The sequence below is a fragment of the Hyla sarda genome, chromosome 3 (assembly GCF_029499605.1).
Source record: "Hyla sarda isolate aHylSar1 chromosome 3, aHylSar1.hap1, whole genome shotgun sequence".
Classification (NCBI taxonomy): domain Eukaryota; kingdom Metazoa; phylum Chordata; class Amphibia; order Anura; family Hylidae; genus Hyla; species Hyla sarda.
The window spans coordinates 8,297,293-8,318,482 of record NC_079191.1 but is presented as its reverse complement, the minus strand read 5'-3'; the positions used below and the strand labels follow the sequence as shown (position 1 = coordinate 8,318,482).

General features: G+C 45.2%; 1 protein-coding gene across 1 annotated transcript; it reads left to right on the top strand.

Annotated features, from left to right (window-relative positions):
- The first annotated feature begins 19,245 nt into the window (after positions 1-19,245).
- On the top strand, positions 19,246-20,157 carry LOC130360482 (olfactory receptor 13-like). The gene has a single exon (XM_056562973.1). The coding sequence runs from the start codon at positions 19,246-19,248 to the stop codon at positions 20,155-20,157; it is 912 nt and encodes a 303-aa protein (XP_056418948.1).
- The last annotated feature ends 1,033 nt before the right edge of the window (positions 20,158-21,190 follow it).

Genomic DNA, 21,190 nt, shown 5'->3' with positions numbered 1-21,190 from the left:
CTGTGAGGGACAGTATCAAATGCTTTGGCAAAATCCAGAAACACTATATCCACAGCCATTCCTCTGTATACACAGCCCCCCTCTATATACACAGCCATTCCTCTGTCAAGGCTTCTACTCACCTCTTCATAAAAGCAAATTAGATTGGTTTGACAACTTCTATCCTTAGTAAACCCATGCAGGCTATCACTTATAATACTATTATCCCCTATGTATTCCTGTATGTAATCCCTTATAAGTCCTTCAAACAATTTACCCACAATGCACGTTAGACTTACCGGTCTATAATTGCCTGGCGAAGACCTAGAGCCCTTCTTGAAGATTGGTACCACATTAGCCTTGCGCCAGTCCCTTGGCACAATACCAGACACCAGAGAATCTCTAAATATCATGAACAAGGGTACAGATATTACCGAACTTACCTCTCTAAGAACTCTTGGGTGTAGTCCATCCGGCCCTGGAGATTTGCTTACATTTACTTTACTTAACTTACCTTGTACCATCTCTACATTAAGCCAGTTCAATACATTATATGATGTGTTTCCAGCACTGACCTGACCAATGTCAGCTCCTTCTTCCATAGTATATACAGAACTAAAGAACCCATTCAGTAGCTCCGCCTTCTCTTGATCGCCCGTGACAACCTCCCCATTATCATTATTAAGGGGTCCTACATGCTCTGTCCTTGGTTTTTTTGTATTTATATATCTAAAAAAATATTTAGGATTAGTTTTGCTTTCTTCGGCCACCTGTCTCTCATTTTGAATTTTTGCTGTTTTTATTACATTTTTACAGATTTTATTAAGCTCCTTGTACTGTTTAAATGTTATCGCTGACCCATCAGATTTGTATTTTTTGAAGGCTATTTTTTTGTTGTTTATTGCTCTTTTAACCTCATTTGTCAGCCATGTAGGATTTAGTTTTAATCGTTTATATTTGTTCCCCTTTGGTATATATTTAGCTGTATAGTTATTTAGAGTCGATTTAAAGATGTCCCATTTACCTTCTGTATCAGTATTTGAGAACACCTCCCCCCAGTCTATGTCCTGTAGTGCAGCCCTCAGCCCAGGGAAATTTGCCTTTTTAAAGTTATATGTTTTTGCTTTCCCCGTCTGTCTTTGTTTTCTACATTTTAAGTCAAAAGTAACTATATTGTGGTCGCTATTACCAAGGTTTTCCCGCACAGTTACATTACCAACCAGCTCTGCGTTGTTGGAAATGATCAGATCCAACAAGGCATCACTTCTTGTTGGGTCCTCCACAAACTGGCCCATAAAATTATCCTGCAATAAATTTAGGAATTTTCTCCCCTTTGTAGTTTTAGCCAACCCCCGGCCCCAATCTATATCTGGATAGTTAAAATCTCCCATTATTACCACTGTACCTGCCCGGGCGGCCCTCTCTATTTGTTTATACAGCCGACCTTCTATCTCTTCAGTGATATTAGGGGGTCTGTAAATTACACCAAATATTATTTTTTCAGTATTTCCCTCCTTTTGTAATTCTACCCACAGTGATTCCACCTCCTCAGAATCATCATACACTATGGCATCGTTCACATTGACTTTCATACCACTTCTTACATACAGACAGACTCCACCACCTTTTCTGTTCATTCTATCCTTGCAAAACAATGTAAACCCCTGCAGATTAACAGCCCAGTCATGCGAGGAGTCCAGCCATGTCTCAGTGACCCCAACTATATCACCAGCCATGTCTCAGTGACCCCAACTATATCAATATGTTCCTCCAGTATCAAGGCCTCAAGCTCCCCCATTTTATTTGCTAGGCTTCTGGCATTTGTGAACATACACTTTACATTTCCATTAAGTTTTACACATATAGTCTCACTAATGGGATTTTCAGAGTTATTGGGGTTAATGTCATTTTTTGAGTTATAAGGGCTAATTGTACTATTTAAGTTATTGGGGCTAATGGGATTTTTTGAGTTATTGGGTCTAACGTTATTATTTAAGTTATTGGGGCTAATGGGATTTTTTGCGTTATTGCGTCTAACGTTGTTATTTAAGTTATTGGGGCTAATGGTATTTTTTGAGTTAATGGGGCTTATTGTAGTTATTGAGTTATTGGGGCTAATGGAATTTTTTGAATTATTGGGATTACAATTTTTCGGGCTACATTTATTTTTACAGCTGGTTTGTAACGCATGAATCTCCTTATCCACTGTTCTTAACCTCCCCCCACAGGACTCCTCTCCACCCGCCATTATGTCCTGACCCCTCTCTAACCTATCCATCCCACTGTCTGCTTTCTTTGCTTTATTATCCTCCCCCCACTCACCTAGTTTAAATACTCAGCCACCCCTTCCAGGATTCTCTCCCCCAGCACAGCAGACCCCCTTCCATTCAGGTGCAAATTATCCGTAGAATAGAGTTTGTACCCCAATGAAAAGTCAGCCCAGTGCTCTAAAAACCCAAACCCTTCCCCCTCACACCACGACTTAAGCCATACATTTAACTCCCTAAGCTCCCGCTGTCTTTCCTGCGATGCGCATGGCACAGGAAGTACTCCAGAGAACACAACCTTAGAGGTCCTTCCCTTCAGCTTGGCACCTAGTTCCTTGTAATTATTCTTCAAGGACCTCCACCTACCATGTATTCTGTCGTTGGTTCCCACATGGACCACGACAGCTGGGTCATCCCCAGCCCCCCCTAGTAATTTGTCCACCCTTTCCACCACATGCCGAACCCTGGCACCAGGGAGACAGCAAACCATTCGGTTGAGGTGGTCTTGGCGACAAATTATTCTATCCGTCTTCCTGATTATAGAGTCCCCTACCACAACTAACTGTCTTGGCCTACCTGCGTTACCATCCCCCACACTACTAGTTGAGCTGTTCCCCCGGCTGTTAGGGAGACCAGTATCCACTAGGGTTGCCATCTCTGATACTGAGGCCCTCGCATCATCGCCCAACTTGGCAATTTTACTTGGGAGATCAGAAGCAGAAGTGACCTTCCTTTTCCTTGCCCCCTTTCCAGTCCCTCTAACTACATTAACCCAGCTCCCTACTTGGGCCTCCTGGCTAGTTTCTCCAACCTCCATTTCTGCCCCACTAATACCCTTACAGCATTTCTTAAAGGGGAACTCCGCTGCCAGACATCTTATCCAAAGATAGAGGATAAGATGTCTGATGGGAGGATCCCACTGCTGGGGCCCTCCGGGATCTCCTACAGCATCCGACGTTCTAAACAAATGCCGGGTTCCTGCGGCAGTGGTTGTGGCCACACCCCCTCGTGATGTCACGCCACACCCCCTTCCATTCATGTTTATGGGAGGGGCATGGCACCCTTGACGGCACATTGGGGCATATCATTGAAGGCACAATCACAGCCTCCGGCTCTGAGCATTGTGGACAAAATGCCCCTACGTCTACGTACCCCTTTAACAGACCTACGTCCCTGACTGAGAAATAAACAGGGATTTAGCAAGCATCTCTCTGACAGAGAGAGTCTGATGGAAGACAAAAAGTCCACCAGTCCTAGGGATCTTCTTGAAGGGGAGACATCATTTTTCCATTATTTTGGCTCTTAGACACTGAGGACTGAAGTCTTGTTTGAAAAGGCCTTTCTTTTCCTCAAGCAAACAGTGAGGTAGTTAAAGAGGTTGTTCAGGATCAGAAAAACAGAGCAAATTCCTTCCCAAAACAGAGCCTTGTCTATCCCCAGGTTGTGTGTGGTAGTACAGCTTGGCTCCATTCACTTTAGTGAAACTAAGCTGCAATACCAAATGCAACCTGGGGACAGAAGTGGCACTGTTTTTAGAAGAAATCAGCAATGTTTTTTCTAATCCTGGATAACCCCTTTAAATCTGGGGCTCTTACGGCATCATGGAGTCAATGGTGTCTACTGTCTAAGGCTGTGAGGTCTCCTGATGTGGCTCTTGTTCCATTAAATCCTGAATTGAATCGGTTAACTCATGCACCTGGACCACCAAAGCACACATCGAATCTATAACAGACATAGTGACACCCAAAAAAGTTTGGTCTGGCCCTTGATTCAGTTATGGGATTCAGACCTAAACTGAACTCAACCCACTGTCCCACCTACTTGGACAAACCACCATAAAGGGCAGCCCTCAACTGGGAAATCATCCCTACACAGTGCAAAAAATGTGTATTAAAGTGGACTGGGTAAGAACCAAATCAGCTCGCCAAGTCTAGAGAGAATACCAGAAACAAGACGGGGGTTAAAACATTGAATGTCAGCACCCCACCTAACTGGCCCGGCATTCCTGCTGTCTGATAGGCTAACCAGTCCGGCTGTCAACAGGGTTGGCAGCCATTGCAACAAAGTAACATCATCATTGTCCCAGTGCAGAAAGGTCCAGTACACCACTATAAAGCCTCATTCACACTACTGTTAGGACACGGTAATGTGACTGCCGTAGGGATCGTTGGGGAAAATAGCGGGAGAAAAAATACTGCTTGCGCCATCTTTTTCTCCCGCTACTCCCGCTAAAAACAGCAGTGCCTGATGGACCCCATTGACTACAATGGGGTCAATCGGGACCCGCTGTTGCCTTTCTTGAAGGGGTGCAACGGCAGTGTGAAAGAAGTCTTACATTGTTAGGTGAGTTCCTCACCATGAATTGAACTGCATGGGGAAATCACAAGAAATGACTGTTAGCCATACATGTCTCTAGCACAGTGCCCCAGACAGTAATGCAATTGGATATGATGGTGGAGCAGGGAACTGTTAGCTCTCTACCCAACAATTCACTAAAATGCATACAGCCTATAAACCGCAGGTATGGGATCGTAGCCTGGATTAGCGCAGTGATATGACATTGTGATGTTTTCCCAAGGATCCCCTACTGGTTCATAGGCTGCAGACCTGAAGATGTAGTATCTCTATTGATGATGGGACAGGGCTTGGTATTATTTAAAGGGGGTTATCCAGGAATAGGAAAACAGAGCTACTTTCTTTCATAAACAGCTCCCTGTCTGTCTCCAGGTTGGGTGGGGTTCTGCAGCACAGTTCCATTGAAGAGAATGGAGAAGTTGTAATACCACACACATCCTGGAGACAGATGGGAAGCTGTTTAAAGGGTACTCTGGCCCTATGATATCTTATCCCCTATCCAAAGGATAGGGGATAAGATGTCTGATTGCGAAGATCCCGCCACTGGGGACTCACACCCCTCCCCTGTGTGACGTCACACCCCACCCTCACTATACAAGTCTATGGGAGGGGGCGTGATGGCCGTTACAACCCCTCCCATAGACTTGCATAACAAGGGAGGGGGGTGACATCACACAGGGGTGGAGTCGTGACATCACAATACTCCAGCCCTGTTGTGGGCACCTGGCAGTTTGTGAGCTGCAGCGCGGCATGCAGCTCAAAGAGGTGGGTGCCGAATGCAAGATTGCGGGGGTCCCCAGCGGCGGGACCTCCGCGTTCAGACATCTTACCCCCTATCCTTTGGATAGGGGATAAGATGTCTTAGGGCCGGAGTACCTCTTTAACCCCTTAACGGCGCAGGACGTATATTTACGTCCTGCGCCGGCTCCCGCAATATGAAGCGGGGTCGCAGCACATCACATCGCGTCGGTCCCCACGCTCATCAACGGCCAGGACCCGCGGCTAATACCACACATCGCCGATCGCGGCAATGTGCGGTATTAACCCTTTAGAAGCGGTGGTCAAAGCTGACCGCCGCTTCTAAAGTGAAAGTGAAAGTATCCCGGCTAGTCAGTCAGGCTGATCGGGACCGCCGCAGTGAAATCGCGGCATCCCGAACAGCTTACAGGACACCGGGAGGGCCCTTACCTGCCTCCTCGGTGTCCGGTCGACGAATGACTGCTCCGTGCCTGAGATCCAGGCAGGAGCAGTCAAGCGCCGATAACACTGATCACAGGTGTGTTAATACACGCCAGTGATCAGCATGAGAGATCAGTGTGTGCAGTGTTATAGGTCCCTATGGGATAATAATGATCAGTATAAGAGATCAGTGTGTGCAGTGTTATAGGTCCCTATGGGACCTATAACACTGCAAAAAAAAGTTAAAAAAAAGTGTTAATAAAGGTCATTTAACCCCTTCCCTAATAAAAGTTTGAATCACCCCCCTTTTCCCATAAAAAAAATAAAACAGTTTAAAAAAAATAAATAAACTTATGTGGTATGGCCACGTGCGTAAATGTCCGAACTATAAAAATATATTGGTAATTAAACCTCACGGTCAATGGCGTACGCGCAAAAAAATTCAAAAGTCCAAAAAAGTGTCTTTTTGGTCACTTTTTATACCATTAAAAAATGAATAAAAAGTGATCAAAAAGTTCGATCAAAACAAAAATTGTACCGATGAAAATTTTAGATCACGGCGCAAAAAATGAGCCCTCATACTACCCTGTACGTGGAAAAATTAAAAAGTTATAGGGGTCAGAAGATGACATTTTTAAACGTATACATTTTCCTGCATGTAGTTATGATTTTTTCCAGAAGTGCAACAAAATCACCTATATAAGTAGGGGATCATTTTAACCGTATGGACCTACAGAATAATGATAAGGTGTCATTTTTACCAAAATATGCACTGCGTAGAAACGGAAGCCCCAAAAAGTTACAAAATTGTGTTTTTTCTTCGATTTTGTCGCACAATGATTTTTTTTCCGTTTCACTGTGAATTTTTGGGTAAAATGACTAATGTCACTGCAAAGTAGAATTGGTGCCGCAAAAAGTAAGCCATAATATGGATTTTTAGGTGGAAAATTGAAAGGGTTATGATTTTTAAAATGTGAGGAGGAAAAAACGAAGGTGCAAAAAAAAAAAAAACCCTGAGTCCTTAAGGGGTTAAGAAAGAAAGTAGTTTGGTTTTTCTATTCCTGGATAACCCCTTTAACTATGGCAATGTGGCGGACATTATCAATGTGGACGTTATTACTAAGTGGAGGGCATTTTGAGGGGCTTCATAATTACATGGGGAGCACTATCACAATGTGAAATGCAATATGGGGCATCACTAAGCGAAGCCATTATTACAAAGTGTATTTCATTTTGCCCGACAAAACAACAGAAATGTGAAAAGAGAAATATATCCCCTGTATGTATATTTATTTATAAAACAAATCTGAATCTTAATGACAATTCCCTCTTTGTGTGATGATTAATCTAATTTATCTGCAAAACTAATGAATCTCAGGAGAGGATAATTTACGAAGATTTATTCCTGCAATGTCTTATAAGCCGAGGTCGTACCAGCGCGGTGTGCGCAGTAATATGCTCCGGGCAACCTGTTGTCTTTGTATCTTTTTTTTACTTTTTCTTTGTGTATGTGATGAACCGTTTTCGTTACCGTTTCCTAAAGGATTTTTGTTCAACAAATATCAGTCACGGGAATATACATGGGCCAGTATAAATGTCTTGTCTCAAATTACTTTGAATTAAAATATTTTAACTTCTTTCCAAGCCCTCCATCATGTCTGCAGCCTCCGTGTTGTCCTTATATACGACCGGTCCAATTACTTACATCCCCTTGAACTTTTTTTTTTGGAAGAATCCCTTCATATTTGTTCTACTACCAATTAGATAGGTGAGGATGTGATATAGTATTTTTAATGGTATTTCCCCTTAAAAGGAGTTTTCCATCTTATCCACAAGATGGTCAGGGGTGGTCTGACCACTAGGGTCCCAATACAATCTGTAGAATGGAATCCTGAGACTACATTAGAATGATGCTGGGCATGGGGGGGGGGGGGTTTGAATTATTCATCCTCTATGGGATCCACAATCACATATGTGGATAGAGGTTTACTTTCCAAGGTGAAAAAACTTCTTAAAGAGTACCTGTCACGAAACTAAACTTTTACTATATTGTTCCTTATGCAATTATAAGCCACTTTGCTATTTACTTGCTGTTAAAATACTCAACCTTTATATGTTTTTAATGTGATTGAAAAAACGGCCATTAGGTGGCTCTGTTCTGTTCCCTGCCACAAGTTAAACAGTTTGGTCTCCTCTCAGCCTGGAAGGAGACCCAACTCAGAAAGTGCGTGCGGGGCATGGTGGCTTCAGTGACGTCGTGCCTGCTGGGGAACACCCACTCCCGCAATGTGAGCAAGGGGAAAGGTATGATACAAAGCTTTTTAAAGCTCAGACATTTTTATTTTAAGGGCAGGAGGGGTGTAAGGAATAGTTAGGGATTATAATCTGAGTTAGTTTAGAAAATTTGATTTGATGACAGGTACTCTTTAAAGCTGCAAAAAATAGAAAAAGTAGTTTTTGCACTCACCATGTAAATAATCTTTCTTCTATAATTCACTGGCGACCGGCATGAAGAGGGAGGATGAACCACACAGCCAAAACTGAGTGGAGTGACGGCAACAAGCCTTGTTTTGCAGTCTTCCCGCTTCCTCTGGCCTCCAGGCCAGAGGAAGCGGGAAGACTGCAAAACAAGGCTTGTTGCCGTCACTTCGATCAGCTTAGGCTGTGTGGTTCATCCTGCTTCAACTGTGTGGTTCATGCTTCCTCCAGGCCAGAGAGAGGAATTCATTATTGAATGACTTTGAGAGCCTGAGTGATGTTGTGCATACAGGCCAAGTGTAGCGAGTGGCCAAGTGGGGCAGGTGAACTGGTGGGGGGCTTAAAAGTGGGGACCCCCCTTCTGGAACGATGCAGACCTTTTCCAGCTGAACAACTTTCTTAAAGCATTAGTTCTATGATAAAAAAATAAAATAAATTTGCCACAACATGCAGACACTCCACTCCCCGGCTCATTGCTCAATCCATCACTTTGTAGGTGGCATAAAGTGCAAATCAGAGGAGTGCTGCACACGTCACCCAGCTATATCTAGTAATGGTGGTGTCAGCGCTGAGGCTCCGACCGATAACCTTTATAGGATTTGTCTTGCCTCTTCATGGATCTCACACCATCTATTTCAAGGAGGCATCTTGCACTATCTCACCGAACACACAGTTCAAAATTACTGCTTCGTAATACTTCTGTCAACCCTCACAGCTTACCGGCTGCTACAATATCCAATAGGACCACCTCAGTCCTGGGATCTGCATGGGGCATCATTGTGTCCAACACCTTCAACTACATGTTACGCCGCGCGCTCCGAGTCCCCGCTCCTCCCCGGAGCGCTCGCAGTGTCCTCTCAATCGCAGCGCCCCGGTCAGACCTGCTGACCGGGTGCGCTGCGATATTACTCCCAGCCGGGATGCGATTCGCGACGCGGGACGCGCCCGCTCGCGATGCGCATCCCGGCTCCCGTACCTGACCCGTTCCCCGTCTGTGTTGTCCCGGCGCGCGCGGCCCCGCTCCTTAGGGCACGCGCGCGCCGGGTCTCTGCGATTTAAAGGGCCACTGCGCCACTGATTGGCGCAGCAGGCCTAATCAGTATCCTCACCTGTGCACTCCCTACTTATACCTCACTTCCCCTGCACTCCCTCGCCGGATCTTGTTGCCATTGTGCCAGTGAAAGCGTTTCCTTGTGTGTTCCTAGCCTGTGTTCCAGACCTCCTGCCGTTGCCCCTGACTACGATCCTTGCTGCCTGCCCTGACCTTCTGCTACGTCCGACCTTGCTCTTGTCTACTCCCTTGTACCGCGCTTATCTCAGCAGTCAGAGAGGTTGAGCCGTTGCCGGTGGATACGACCTGGTTGCTACCGCCGCTGCAAGACCATCCCGCTTTGCGGTGGGCTCTGGTGAATACCAGTAGCAACTTAGAACCGGTCCACCGACACGGTCCACGCCAATCCCTCTCTGGCACAGAGGATCCACCTCCAGCCAGCCGAATCGTGACAGTAGATCCGGCCATGGATCCCGCTGAGGTCCCGCTGCCAGTTGTCGCCGACCTCACCACGGTGGTCGCCCAGCAGTCGCAACAGATAGCGCAACAAGGCCACCAGCTGTCTCAACTGACCGTGATGCTACAGCAGCTACTACCACAGCTTCAGCAATCATCTCCTCCGCCAGCTCCTGCACCTCCTCCGCAGCGAGTGGCCGCTTTCAGCCTCCGATTATCCTTGCCGGATAAATTTGATGGGGACTCTAAGTTTTGCCGTGGTTTTCTTTCACAATGTTCCCTGCATTTGGAGATGATGTCGGACCAGTTTCCAACTGAAAGGTCTAAGGTGGCTTTCGTAGTCAGCCTTCTGTCTGGGAAAGCCCTGTCATGGGCCACACCGCTCTGGGACCGCAATGATCCTGTCACTGCCTCTGTACACTCCTTCTTCACGGAGATTCGAAGTGTCTTTGAGGAACCTGTCCGAGCCTCTTCTGCCGAGACTGCCCTGCTGAACCTGGTCCAGGGTAATTCTTCTGTTGGCGAGTACGCCATCCAATTCCGTACTCTTGCCTCCGAATTATCCTGGAATAACGAGGCCCTCTGCGCGACCTTTAAAAAAGGCCTATCCAGTAACATTAAAGATGTGCTGGCCACACGAGAAATTCCTGCTAACCTGCATGAACTTATTCATCTTGCCACCCGCATTGACGTGCGTTTTTCCGAAAGGCGTCAAGAGCTCCGCCAGGATATGGACTTTGTTCGCACGGGGCGGTTTCTCTCCCCGGCTCCTCTCTCCTCTGGTCCTTTGCAATCCGTTCCTGTGCCTCCCGCCGTGGAGGCAATGCAAGTTGACCGGTCTCGCTTGACACCTCAAGAGAGGACACGACGCCGCATGGAGAACCTTTGCCTGTACTGTGCCGGTACCAAACATTTCTTGGAGGATTGTCCTATCCGTCCTCCTCGCCAGGAAAGACGCACGCTGACTCCGCACAAAGATGAGACAGCTCTTGATGTGAACTCTGCTTCTCCACGTCTTACTGTGCCTGTGCGGATGTCTTCTTCTACCTTCTCCTTCTCTGCTATGGCCTTCTTGGATTCCGGATCTGCAGGAAATTTTATTTTGGCCTCTCTCATCAACAGGTTCAACATCCAGGTGACCAGTCTCGCCAGACCCCTCTACATCAACTCTGTTAACAATGAAAGATTGGACTGTACCGTGCGTTACCGCACGGAACCTCTCTTAATGTGCATCGGACCCCATCACGAAAAAATTGAATTTTTGGTCCTCTCTAACTGCACTTCAGAAATTCTTCTTGGATTACCGTGGCTTCAACGCCATTCCCCAACCCTTGATTGGACCACAGGGGAAATCAAGAACTGGAGTACTTCTTGCCACAAGGACTGTCTTAAACCGGCTCCCAGTACTCACAGTCTAGACCCTGTTGTTCCCCCGGTATCTGGTCTTCCTAAGGCCTATCTGGACTATGCTGATATTTTTTGCAAAAAACAAGCAGAGATTTTGCCTCCTCACAGGCCTTATGACTGTCCTATTGACCTCCTCCCGGGTACTACTCCACCCCGAGGCAGAATCTATCCTCTGTCTGCTCCAGAAACCCAAGCCATGTCGGAATACATCCAGGAGAACTTAAAAAAGGGGTTTATCCGCAAGTCCTCCTCTCCTGCCGGAGCTGGATTTTTTTTTGTCTCCAAAAAAGATGGCTCCCTACTCCCTTGCATTGATTACCGCGGACTTAATAAAATCACGGTAAAAAACCGCTACCCCCTACCTCTTATCTCGGAACTCTTTGACCGCCTACGAGGCGCCCACATCTTTACCAAGCTAGACTTAAGAGGTGCTTATAATCTCATCCGCATCAGGGAGGGGGACGAATGGAAGACTGCATTTAACACCAGAGATGGGCACTTTGAGTATCTGGTCATGCCCTTTGGCCTTTGCAACGCCCCTGCCGTCTTCCAAGACTTTGTAAATGAAATATTTCGTGATCTTCTATATACCTGTGTTGTGGTTTACCTGGACGATATTCTGATTTTTTCTGCCAACTTAGCAGAACACCGCCAGCATGTCCGCATGGTTCTTCAGAGACTTCGGGACAATCAACTTTATGCCAAAATGGAAAAATGTCTCTTTGAATGTCAATCTCTTCCTTTCCTAGGATACTTGGTCTCTGGCCAGGGACTACAAATGACCCAGATAAACTATCTGCCGTATTAGATTGGCCACGCCCCTCCGGACTCTGTGCTATCCAACGTTTTTTGGGGTTCGCCAATTATTACACACAATTTATTCCACACTTTTCCACTATTGTGGCTCCTATCGTGGCTCTAACCAAGAAAAATGGCAATCCTAAGTCCTGGTCTCCTCAAGCGGAAGACGCATTTAAACATCTCAAGTCTGCCTTTTCTTCTGCTCCCGTACTCTCCAGACCTGACCCATCTAAACCCTTCTTATTGGAGGTAGACGCCTCCTCAGTGGGAGCTGGAGCAGTTCTTCTACAAAAAAAATTTTTTCTAGGACCTTCTCTCCGGCGGAGAAAAACTACTCCATTGGTGATCGAGAATTACTGGCCATAAAATTGGCGCTTGAGGAATGGAGGCACCTGCTGGAGGGATCCAAATATCCAGTTATTATATACACTGATCACAATAATCTCTCTTATCTCCAGTCTGCCCAACGACTGAACCCTCCCCAGGCTAGGTGGTCGTTGTTCTTTGCCCGTTTTAACTTTGAAATCCATTTTCGCCCTGCTGACAAGAACATTAGGGCCGATGCCCTCTCTCGTTCTTCAGATGCCTCTAAAGTGGAAGCCTCTCCGCAACACATCATTCCTCCTGACTGTCTGATCTCCACTTCTTCAGCTTCCATCAGACAAACTCCTCCAGGGAAGACCTTCGTTTCTCCACGCCAGCGCCTCGGGATTCTCAAGTGGGGACACTCCTCCCACCTCGCAGGCCATGCGGGCATCAAAAAATCCTTTCAACTCATCTCTCGATTTTATTGGTGGCCTACTCTGGAGACTGATGTTGTTGATTTCGTGCGGGCTTGTACTGTCTGTGCCTGGGATAAGACTCCTCGCCAGAAGCCTGCTGGCCTCCTTCATCCTCTGCCTGTTCCTGAACAACCTTGGTCACAGATTGGTATGGACTTTATTACTGACTTGCCCTTATCCCATGGCAACACAGTTGTTTGGGTGGTCGTTGATCGATTTTCCAAGATGGCACATTTTATCCCTCTTCCAGGCCTTCCTTCAGCGCCTCAGTTGGCAAAGCAATTTTTTACACACATTTTTCGCCTTCACGGGTTGCCCACGCATATCGTCTCGGATAGAGGCGTTCAATTTGTGTCTAAATTCTGGAGGGCCCTCTGTAAGCAGCTCAAGATCAAATTAAACTTCTCCTCTTCTTATCATCCCCAATCCAATGGGCAAGTAGAAAGAATTAATCAGGTCCTGGGTGACTATTTACGACATTTTGTTTCCTCCCGCCAGGATGACTGGGCAGATCTTCTACCATGGGCCGAATTCTCATACAACTTCAGAGTCTCCGAATCTTCTGCTAAATCCCAATTCTTCGTGGTGTACGGCCGTCACCCTCTTCCTCCCCTCCCCACTCCCATGCCCTCTGGTTTGCCCGCTGTTGATGAAGTGACTCGAGATCTTTCCACCATATAGAAAGAAACCCAAAATTCTCTTTTACAGGCTTCATCCCGGATGAAAAAATTTGCTGATAAAAAAAGAAGAACTCCCCCCATTTTTGCTCCCGAAGACAAGGTATGGCTCTCCGCTAAGTATGTCCGCTTTCGTGTCCCCAGTTATAAACTGGGACCACGCTATCTTGGTCCTTTCAAAATCTTGTGCCAGATCAACCCTGTCTCTTACAAACTCCTTCTTCCTCCTTCTCTCCGTATTCCCAATGCCTTCCATGTCTCTCTCCTTAAACCACTCATCCTTAACCGCTTCTCTCCCAAAGTTGTTTCTCCCACTCCTGTTTCCGGTTCGTCTGACGTCTTCTCGGTGAAGGAAATTCTAGCATCCAAGACAGTCAGAGGTAAAAAATTCTTCTTGGTTGACTGGGAGAATTGTCTCCTCTGAGGACAACATCCTAGACAAAAGTCTTATCCTCAGGTTCTCAGGCTCCAAGAAGAGGGGGAGATCCAAGGGGGGGGTACTGTTACGCCGAGCGCTCTGGGTCCCCGCTCCTCCCCGGAGCGCTCGCAGCGTCCTCTCATTCGCAGCGCCCCGGTCAGACCTGCTGACCGAGTGCGCTGCGATATTACTCCCAGCCGGGATGCGATTCGCGACGCGGGACGCGCCCGCTCGCGATGCGCATCCCGACTCCCGTACCTGACCCGTTCCCCGTCTGTGTTGTCCCGGCGCGCGTGGCCCCGCTCCTTAGGGCGCGCCCGCGCCGGGTCTCTGCGATTTAAAGGGCCACTGCGCCACTGATTGGCGCAGCAGGCCTAATCAGTATCCTCACCTGTGCACTCCCTACTTATACCTCACTTCCCCTGCACTCCCTGGCCGGATCTTGTTGCCATTGTGCCAGTGAAAGTGTTTCCTTGTGTGTTCCTAGCCTGTGTTCCAGACCTCCTGCCGTTGCCCCCGACTACGATCCTTGCTGCCTGCCCTGACCTTCTGCTATGTCCGACCTTGCTCTTGTCTACTCCCTTGTACCGCGCTTATCTCAGCAGTCAGAGAGGTTGAGCCGTTGCCGGTGGATACGACCTGGTTGCTACCGCCGCTGCAAGACCATCCCACTTTGCGGCAGGCTCTGGTGAATACCAGTAGCAACTTAGAACCGGTCCACCGACACGGTCCACACCAATCCCTCTCTGGCACAGAGGATCCACCTTCAGCCAGCCGAATCGTGACACTACAACACTAGCAGAATCTTCCAGTGGTATCGGGTGCAGTGGCCCACCAAAAACTTTCTAAAAAAGAGACATCAAAGATTTACAGAAATATAAATATATATACAAATAATCTTGATATACTGTAAACATGGAAACAAGAAACCATTTAATATAGCTAAAAAAGAAGAAAAGGAGGCACAGTTAACACTTTTAGGATTAATTGATCCAGTACCTGGAAAATGGTTCCATGCGAAAACAGCTCAATGTTGTGGAATGGTGGGGTGGTGCTTGTCGTGCGCGGATGAACCAAGGGACATGAAAAAATACAGCAATAAATAAAGAAATGAATCCAGCACTCACCGCGTCCGCCGCTGCAAAAAAGAAGGCTTCATGGATGAGTGAAGACAATTGACAGGGGCTCAGAGGCAACTACCTGTGGTTTCGTGCTATTGAGCACTTCTTCCGGCCAAGGCCGGGTGCTTGTGGTGCGCGGATGAACAAAGGGACATGAAAAAATACAGCAATAAATGAAGAAATGAATCCAGCACTCACCGTGTCCACTGCTGCAGAAAAGAAGGCTTCATGGATGAGTGAAGACAATTGATGGGGGCTCAGAGGCAACGACCGGTGGTTTCGTGCTATTGAGCACTTCTTCCGGCCAAGGCCGGGGGCTTGTGGTGCGCGGATGAACAAAGGGACATGAAAAAATACAGCAATAAATGAAGAAATGAATCCAGCACTCACCGCATCCACAGCTGCAGAAAAGAAGGCTTCATGGATGAGTGAAGACAATTGACGGGGGCTCAGAGGCAACGACCGGTGGTTTCGTGCTATTGAGCACTTCCCCCGTCAATTGTCTTCACCCCTCCATGAAGCCTTATTTTCTGCATCGGTGGATGCGGTGAGTGCTGGATTCATTTCTTCATTTATTGCTGAATAAACCATTTAAAGTGACACACACAAAATTGTTTGTAAGGAGGGTGAATATGAGTTACCATACGCCCAACTTCCCCCATTAAAAGGACATTAAGGAAAAGCTGATCCAGTGCTGATTAAGGTAAAAATTTATTGTTCAACAGCCGCTGCTCTATGTTATTCAAAAGAGGAGCCCCTCATATAGGTACATCCCCTACCAAATGGGTTCTGAAAAGTTTTTGCGTGCAGCTTGTTTATTGGATCATTTCATATTCGCGGTGCCCATCTAGAATTGTGATGGGGCATGGAACCTAACATGGACCTCCTTTTTTGACCCTCATAATAGCTGCTGGAGATTCGTCAAAAATCTGATTTAACAAAATATTCAAAATGTTCAGATTTTTTTAAAATCCTAACTTTTTTTTTTTATCCCACGAAAAGTAAATACTGGAAAGGGGACTCCTATCAGAGAAAGTCACTGAGTGGCCTGGAGGTTACAAAAGAAAAAAAAAAAGAAGGGCATTTACCATTGTCTTTAGAGCTGTTTTTGTGCTTAGATTTGTCTCTATTTTGGCGCAGCGCAGCACCTCAGGCTATTTTTTCCGACTTTTTGGTTTACACCTTTTAAAAAAACAAAAAACATTGGAAAAACCAGCTGTCAAGGTTTAGTCGTGTGCTGTAGTAATGAATTTATCAACTGCAACTGTTTTTAAAAAGTCACAAAAAAAGTCACAAAAACCACCAAAAAGTCGCATAACTACACCAGCCCAAACTTAGCTTAGCTTTTTGGTGTATGTGAAGAGTGAGATTTCAGAAAATATGTACCTCCACAAAATGTATCAAATGCCCTCAAATGCCCTGTGACCATTCGATAAGTTTGGTGGAGTCACGCAAAAAAACACGCAAAAAAAATGAACTAAAAAATGAACTACATCACACATCTTAGTAAATGTTCCCTAAAATCCCTGAACCTGTGCATACTTTATGTGGGCAATTGGGACACTTTAAAATCCCGATGGGGGTCAAAACCAAAAACAAATCTTAAACAAATCTCAGGAGATTTATCCCTAAAAGATGACTATGTATTAAGAATGATGTTGGCTTTATAAAGAGAATATTTTTGCTAATTATTTACTGATATTTTTCTCTTTGCCTAACAGATGAATAGATAATCTAACCCAGGAGCATAAAAAAAAACTCAAATAATTTATACTAGGAGAATGGCGAACAGGAGACCTCACCATAATCAAATATGTGTAAGTTAACTATCTCAGTTAATTATCTGTCTGATCTAAACCTATGAATGACAACTCAAGTACGGGATTCCGTTTCTTATTTGTTGGAGTCTACATTCCCTGTAATTTTTAGCTCGTCTTGCCGAACATTTAACAGTTTGTTTATAGGATTGCTTTCTGGTTCGATGCATTGGTGCCCTCTCTAACTCCTAACGGTCTGTCAGCTATCTGTGGACCAAACCACTGCACAGTCACTACCTACAAAAGTGGACCAATCCAATGCACTGTCCCAACTGCCTGTCAGCTATCTGTGGACCGAACCAATGCACAGTCACTACCTACAACAATGTGGAACATAGTGGTCGGCACTTCCATAGCTGGTGGTGGTGCGCATGGCAAGAAGAGATCAATGTACATTAAGAAAGGCCCAGCATTCACTAGTTTTGCAAAAAAGGCGAACAGGACGCGTTTTGGCGGGAATGCCTTCCTCTTAGATCTTCCCCCACATTAGGTTGGCAGTATAGTTCCACTACATTAGGTCTGCAGTATAGTTCCCCCACATTAGGTTGTAGTTCCCCCACATTAGGTTGGCAATATAGTTCCCCCACATTAGGTTGTAGTTCCCCCACACTAGGTTGGCAGTATAGTTCCCCCACATTAGGTTGTAGTTCCCCCACATTAGGTAGGCAGTGTAGTTTCCCCCACATAAGGTTGTAATCCCCCCCCCCACATAAGGTTGGCATTATAGTTCCCCCACATTAGGTTGTAGATCCCCCACATTAGGTTGGCAGTATAGTTCTCTCCATATTAGGTCGTAGTTCCCCCACATTAGGTAGGCAGTATAGTTTCCCCCACATCAGGTTGTAATCCCCCCCCACATAAGGTTGGCATTATAGTTCCCCCACATTAGGTTATAGTTCCCCCACATAAGGTTGGCAGTATAGTTTCCCCCACATTAGGTTGGCTGTATAGTTCCCCCACATTAGGTTGTAGTTCCCCCACATTAGGTAGGCAGTATAGTTTCCCCCACATCAGGTTGTAATTCCCCCCCACATAAGGTTGGCATTATAGTTCCCCCACATTAGGTTGTAGTTCCCCCACATTAGGTTCGCAATATAGTTCCCCCACATTAGGATGTAGTTCCCCCACACTAGGTTGGCAGTATAGTTCCCCCACATTAGGTTGTAGTTCCCCCACATTAGGTTGGCAGTATAATTCCCCCACATTAGGTTGTAGTTCCCCCACATTAGGTTTGCAGTATAGTTCCCCCCCACATTAGGTAGGCAGTGGCCCCCCACAGACATACAGCCTTCAGCCATACAAAGTGTATGGCTGGAGGCTGTATGCCTGTGTATTGCCTCACCTCAGTGCTCCAACCACTGCTCCACTGGTCAGGGGTCACGATCTACTTCTATGACCTACAGGCCATAGCAGTAGGTCCCGGGATTGGAGGAGCGGTGGTCAGAGCACCGAAGATGACGTGCTGCAGGTAACTTACCATCCGCGCAGGTTCTCTCTGCTCCACTCCGCTCTGTACTGCCATCTCTATGGACGCACGCACAGGACGTCAGTGATGTCCCTGCATGCGCTACCTCCCGGAGGCCCCTGTGTTTTTAAAGTTAACATGGGGCCGCAGAGAGATAACCGGGACATCCTTGTGTCCCGAAAAGATGTTGCGAATGTGACTGGGAAAATTAATCTCAGCCTGGACGCCCGATAATCCATACCCTGGGCGTCCCGGCCGACTGCAGCACCCAGCGTATAAGACAACCCCCGACCTTTGAGAACATTTTACCAGAATTGAAAGTCATCTTATATGCCGGAAAATACTGTATGTTAAATTTGAGTAAAATCTTTCAAAGTGTTTTTGAGTTATCACAGAACATACACACAATGACAAACACACATGAGAAAATCCATCGAAGTACACCTCGCTTTATTTGGTCAATGAAAAAATTCTGTAGGTACAATAAATAAATAAAATAGTCTTTTATGTTTATTTACCATGTTATTAATTCTAGTATATCATATGAGATGGAGGGACATTAGTTAAGCCATATTTAAGAATGGAAACAGAGAACCAGATCATCACCACCAGTGCCGTCATTCTGCTGGGATTCTCCAAAGATCTGAAGATAAGTATTGTATTTTGATTAGCTGGAATTTTTTGCAACCCATAAATATATAAACCCATCTCTATTATACAGAATCACAACTGAGATAGCAACGAGTTACATCTGTAGCTTCTTAAGATATTACATCTTAAAAAATGTATTGACTTCATATAGCCATCACTCCGGAATTATCTACACCATCAAAAACCTGCTAGAAAATGTTTTTGTCTTACAGATATTATCAAAACCTTCAACTCAGTGTAAATTTTTTAGAATAAAAAAAAAAAAAACAATAAGAAAAACAAAAAAGACAACAACTACATAGCATTTTATAAACAGTAGCTCCTTTAGAATCTTTTACGCCATGGATATAAACAATCTCACAATTGCCACTGAGTTGGTTCTTCTTGGTTTTACCAATAACACGAAGATAAACTTTTTGTTGTTTTTTATTTTCCTTATAATCTACATTGTGACAATTTTCGGAAACATTCTGATAATTTGCATAATCCTCTGCAATCCTCGCCTACACACCCCGATGTATTTCTTCATCACAAATCTGTCCTTCATAGATCTGTGTAACATTTCCTGCGCTGTGCCCAAGTTATTGATGGACCTCTTCTTAACCCACAGAACCGTATCAATCGCCGCCTGTTGTGCACAAATTTTACTTCTTCTATGGATTGGAGCCAATGAGTGTTTGCTTCTTGCTGTTATGGCTATTGACCGGTATGTGGCCATCTGCCATCCCCTCCATTACCCCATGATCATGAAGTGGAGCGTTTGCCGTGGCCTCGCTATATTTGTATGCGTATTCAGTTTTGCCTTTGTCTTTCTTCCATCGTTCTTGATGCCGCTAACAGTGTGTTATCCTAACAAGGTCAACCATTTTATGTGTGAGGCCCTATCAGTGATGAGGCTGGCCTGTGAAGATACCCATAATAATGATGTTGTCACGTTCTTCTTCAGTTTCATCTCTCTTTTCTTTCCCTTTATAATTATTCTAGTGTCCTATATTTGTATCATAGCCTCTATACTGAAGATCAGCTCTGCAGGACGGTCTAAAGCTTTCTCCACATGCACCTCCCACATCACCGTGGTGGCTTTGTACTTTGGTACCGGAATGGTCACATATTTAGGACCTTCTACAGATGCTTCTTCAGACCAGGAGAAATATGTCTCTATCTTTTATGTCATTATTTCGCCAATGGTAAATCCTTTCATCTATAGTCTGAACAATAGAGACGTCAAAGGAACCATTGTAAAGATGTTGTGAAATCTCCCGACTTTTTATGAGACAGGTACTCCGGTGGAAAACTTTTATTTTATTTTTTTATATCAACTGGTGCCAGAAAGTTAAACAGATTTGTAAATTACTTCTATTAAAAAATCTTAATCCTTCCAGTACTTATTAGCTGCTGAATAGTACAGAGAAAAGTATTTTTCTTTTGACACAGAGCTCTCTGCTGACATCACGAGCACAGTGCTCTCTGCTGACATCTCTGTCCATTTTAAAGGGGTACTTCGGTGGAAAACTTTTTTTTTCTAAATCAACTGGTACCAGAAAGTTAAACAGATTTGTAAATTACTTTTATTAAAAAACTTTAATCCTTCCAGTATTTATTAGCTGCTGAATACTACAGAGGAAATGATTTTCTTTTTGGAACACAGAGCTCTCTGCTGACATCATGACCACAGTGCTCTCTGCTGACATCTCTGTCCATTTTAGGAACTGTCCAGAGCAGCATATGTTTTCTATGGGGATTTTCTCCTACTCTGGACAGTTCCTAAAATGGACAGAGGTGTCAGCAGAGAGCACTGTGCTCCAAAAAGAAAAGCATTTCCTCTGTAGTATTCAGCAGCTAATAAGTACTGGAAGGATTAAGATTTTTTAATAGAAGTCATTTACAAATCTGTTTAACTTTCTGGCACCAGAAAAACCCTTTAAGAACTGTCCAGAGTAGGAGAAAATCCCCATGGAAAACATATGCTGCTCTGGACAGTTCCTAAAACGGACAGAGATGTCAGCAGAGAGCACTGTGATCGGGATGTCAGCAGAGAGCTCTGTGTTCCAAAAAGAAAATAATTTCCTCTGTAGTATTCAGCAGCTATTAAGTACTGGAAGAATTAAGATTTTTTTTAATGGAAGTAATTTACAAATCTCTTTAACATTTTTGGATAAGGGATAAGATGTCTATGGCCAGAATACCTCTTTAAAGGGGTACTCCGACCCTGAGACATCTTATCCCCTATTCAAAGAATTAGATTTGCCGAATTTTCCCCAAAAAAATGGTTTGTCCGAATTTATT